The 2867-nt window shown below is 58.5% G+C and overlaps 1 protein-coding gene across 8 annotated transcripts in view; it reads right to left on the bottom strand.

Moving 5' to 3' along the window:
- MEGF8 (multiple EGF like domains 8) overlaps positions 1–2867 on the bottom strand; it is a 40392-nt gene that overhangs the window by 31516 nt on the left and 6009 nt on the right. For 7 of the 8 annotated variants that reach the window (XM_025043560.1, XM_025043646.1, XM_025043587.1 and 4 more), the window contains 6 exons: positions 2852–2867; positions 1954–2134; positions 1785–1873; positions 828–1243; positions 252–397; positions 18–140 (listed from right to left, as the gene is read on the bottom strand). The exon at positions 2852–2867 is cut by the window's right edge and continues 179 nt beyond it. In XM_025043560.1, coding sequence (XP_024899328.1) covers positions 18–140; positions 252–397; positions 828–1243; positions 1785–1873; positions 1954–2134; positions 2852–2867 — 971 coding nt within the window. Of the gene's footprint in view, positions 1–17; positions 141–251; positions 398–827; positions 1244–1784; positions 1874–1953; positions 2135–2851 lie in introns of those variants that run through there. The other variant, XM_025043688.1, reaches the window with a different exon arrangement.

A 2867-nucleotide genomic window follows, 5' to 3' on the forward strand; every position in this document is an offset into this window, starting at 1 on the left:
AAAGAGAGGGCACTCACCCTCAGGGGTTCCTGGCGGGGCAAGCTCGGCCCCTGACACCCACTGATGGCAGCCAAGGTGGTAGAAGAAGATGCCATCTTCGTAGCACTTTTCCTCCTGGTAATGGGTGTGCACGTTGCCCCCTGGGAAAGGAGGAAAGGGGCATAGCTGGCAGGCCTGGGGGAGGAGGGACGCCTCAGCTTGGGGTTGGCTGGAGCCCCTGGCGGGCAAGCGGGGTCGGAGAACCTCCTCACCATAGACCACCATGTAGTTGCCGAGGACGCTGGCCGTGTGGAAGGCTCGCTCCCGTGGGCCCTGAAGCCCATCCCGGCCCTTCAGGGTCGTCCACAGGCGCCGCTCCACATGGAAGAGCTCAGTGGAGTTCACCCGCACAGAGAACCTACGGGGGTGGGGGGCAGAGGAGGGGCTCAGGCAGGAGGGGCGTTGAGTGGAGTGATCATCCAGGCTCGAGATCTGCTGTGACTGGGCTTAAATCCCCTTAGATCTAGAAGCTCCCCTGGCCAGGACCCCGGCTGGACTCATGTCTGGGTTCTCTGCATATTCTAACCAGGGCTGGACACCGAGCAGGGGCTGGTGGAATGGGTGGACGGTGGGAGTGTGTGGAGAAGTGACCAAGAGATCGAATGAAAACTTAGGGAATAAAAGAATGGGGAGTGAATGAGTGAATGAATGAGTGAGTGAAGGAAGGAAAGAGTCACTGAATGACTACAGGAGTCCATCAGTGAGCAAAGACCACAAAAGACTAAAGGCCCATGTGTTGGGCCAGGCCTAGCCCTGCAAGGGCAGGGGTTGTGGGGCAGGTCACTCACCGGGCAGTGGAGGGACGGTGTCCACCATGAACCAGCAGGGCACGAGATGGAGCATGGAACACCATGGAGTGGCCGGTGGCGGCTGGGGGCCGCCCACCTGCCGGAATCACCTGCTCCCAATGGGCCCCACCGGTGCGGTCAAGTCGGAAACGGAAGAGGCCAGAGGAGAAAAGGTCGTGCTGGGTGCGGCCACCAGACACGTAGAGCCAGACGTCGTCCACTAGTGCGGCTGCATGACCTGCCAGACCTGGTGGCCCCGAGGAGCTGGAAACAGGTGGTGCCAGGAGCTCCCAGTGGCCCCCGCCCAAGGGGCTAAAGGCCCACACGTCGCTGGTGAGGGAGCCATCGGCCAGCTCACCACCCATCAACACCAGGGAGCCGGCCCAGGCCACAGCCACATGGGAGTGACGAGCAGCCTGTGAGGAAGAGACCAGGAGACAGAGATAGAGAGGGAAACAGATGGTGACACACAGAATGACAGAGAGAGCCAGACACAAACACAGAGATGCAGAGAAAAATAGAGACACCAAAAGAAAGACAGAAGGTAAGACCGAGACAGAGATATGCAAAGACAGAAAAGAAGAGAGACAGACGCAGAAAGACAGATACGTGCCAATGAAAACAGAAGAGACAGACACACAATGAGAGAGGGCGGAGTCAGAGACACAGAAATAGAAGGAGAAATGTCAGAGGAAAAAAGAGAAATAGAGGTACAATCCAGAGAGAAGGAGACACAAAAACCGAGAGTCCGAGAGACAGGAGACACAGGAAGATAAGATGCAGAAAGGGAGATAAAGAAAGACAAAAGAAACTTTGAGATAGAAAGCATAAACGCACGAGTAGGTGTGCCCATATCAAGCTGCGGGCTGGGAAGACTACGGGGTAGAGGGGTGGCTCCGGGGGGGCCTGGCTGGGACTGACAGGTGCCTCCAGGCGGGGCAGAGGTGGGGTCCATACCGGGGCAGGACTCAGGTCCCAGCGCTGCCAGGTGTTGGCAGAGAAGTTGTATAGGACGAGGTCACCCAGGGCACTGTTGAGGTCCTGGCCTGTGGAAGGTGGACAGTCTCAAGCCCTGGCCACAGGCTGTCAGGGCGCCAATCCCCAGACGCGCAGCCCATGTGCTCACCTCCAAAAACAGCCAGCAGCCCCGGCGGAGATAGGAAGGCACCGGCGGCCCCAACACGGGCAGAAAAGGCGGGGTCCCCAGCACTCACGTTGTGCCACCAGCCAGCCCCCTGGTTCTCCCACAGGTGCAGGTCACAGGCACGTCCCAGGAAGCCAGGCTCACAGCGGCATGGTCCCAGGGGCTGGGGGGAAGGGGACACAAAGGCAGAGTAAGAGAAAAAGAGAGAGACAGAGAGGCAAAGGGAGAGAGACAGAGACAGGAAGGAGACACGCCGACAGAGGAAGAAAGGGACACAGAGACACAACCAGAGGAGGCAGAGAGGTGGAGGAAAGAAGACAGACCAAGAGAAAAAGAGAAAGACCCAGAGAGAAAAATGAGGACAGACTGGCAGAGCAAGACAGTGGTAAGGTCAATGTCAGCCTAAGCTGGAAGAGCTCAGACCTGGGGAGACAGAGGCAGGGAGGGCTCAAGACGGGATCCAGTCCCAAAAAAGGATATGCATGGCTTAGAGCCAAGGTCAGTGGTCGAACGTCAAAGTCATGGCTGGGGGTCCAAGGCCAGACAGAATGGCTGGGTAGGAGGATGGAGATGAGCCTGGCAAGAGGAAGGAGGGCAAGTTCACGGGTGAGAGGTGGATGGTGATGAGGACAGGAGTAGGCTCAAGCAGAGGGGTGCCAGGTGAAGGCAGGGTGGGGCTGGAGTAACAGGTGAGGTGGGATCTGGAATGAGAAGGCGGTATGTGGGTGAAAGCAGGGTCCCTCGTGGAGTCGGTGACACAGTAGAGGGTGGGGTGGTGGGGAGAGCTTCCGGCAGGGGCAGAGTCAGATCCAGGAGATGAGAGCAGCAGGTTTGGTCACAGTTCAGAGCCCCAGGAGGACACAGCTGGGGACAGGCTCACCGAGGCGCAGGTGCCA

Source organism: Pteropus alecto, unplaced genomic scaffold (genome assembly GCF_000325575.1).
Source record: "Pteropus alecto unplaced genomic scaffold, ASM32557v1 scaffold920, whole genome shotgun sequence".
NCBI lineage: Eukaryota > Metazoa > Chordata > Mammalia > Chiroptera > Pteropodidae > Pteropus > Pteropus alecto.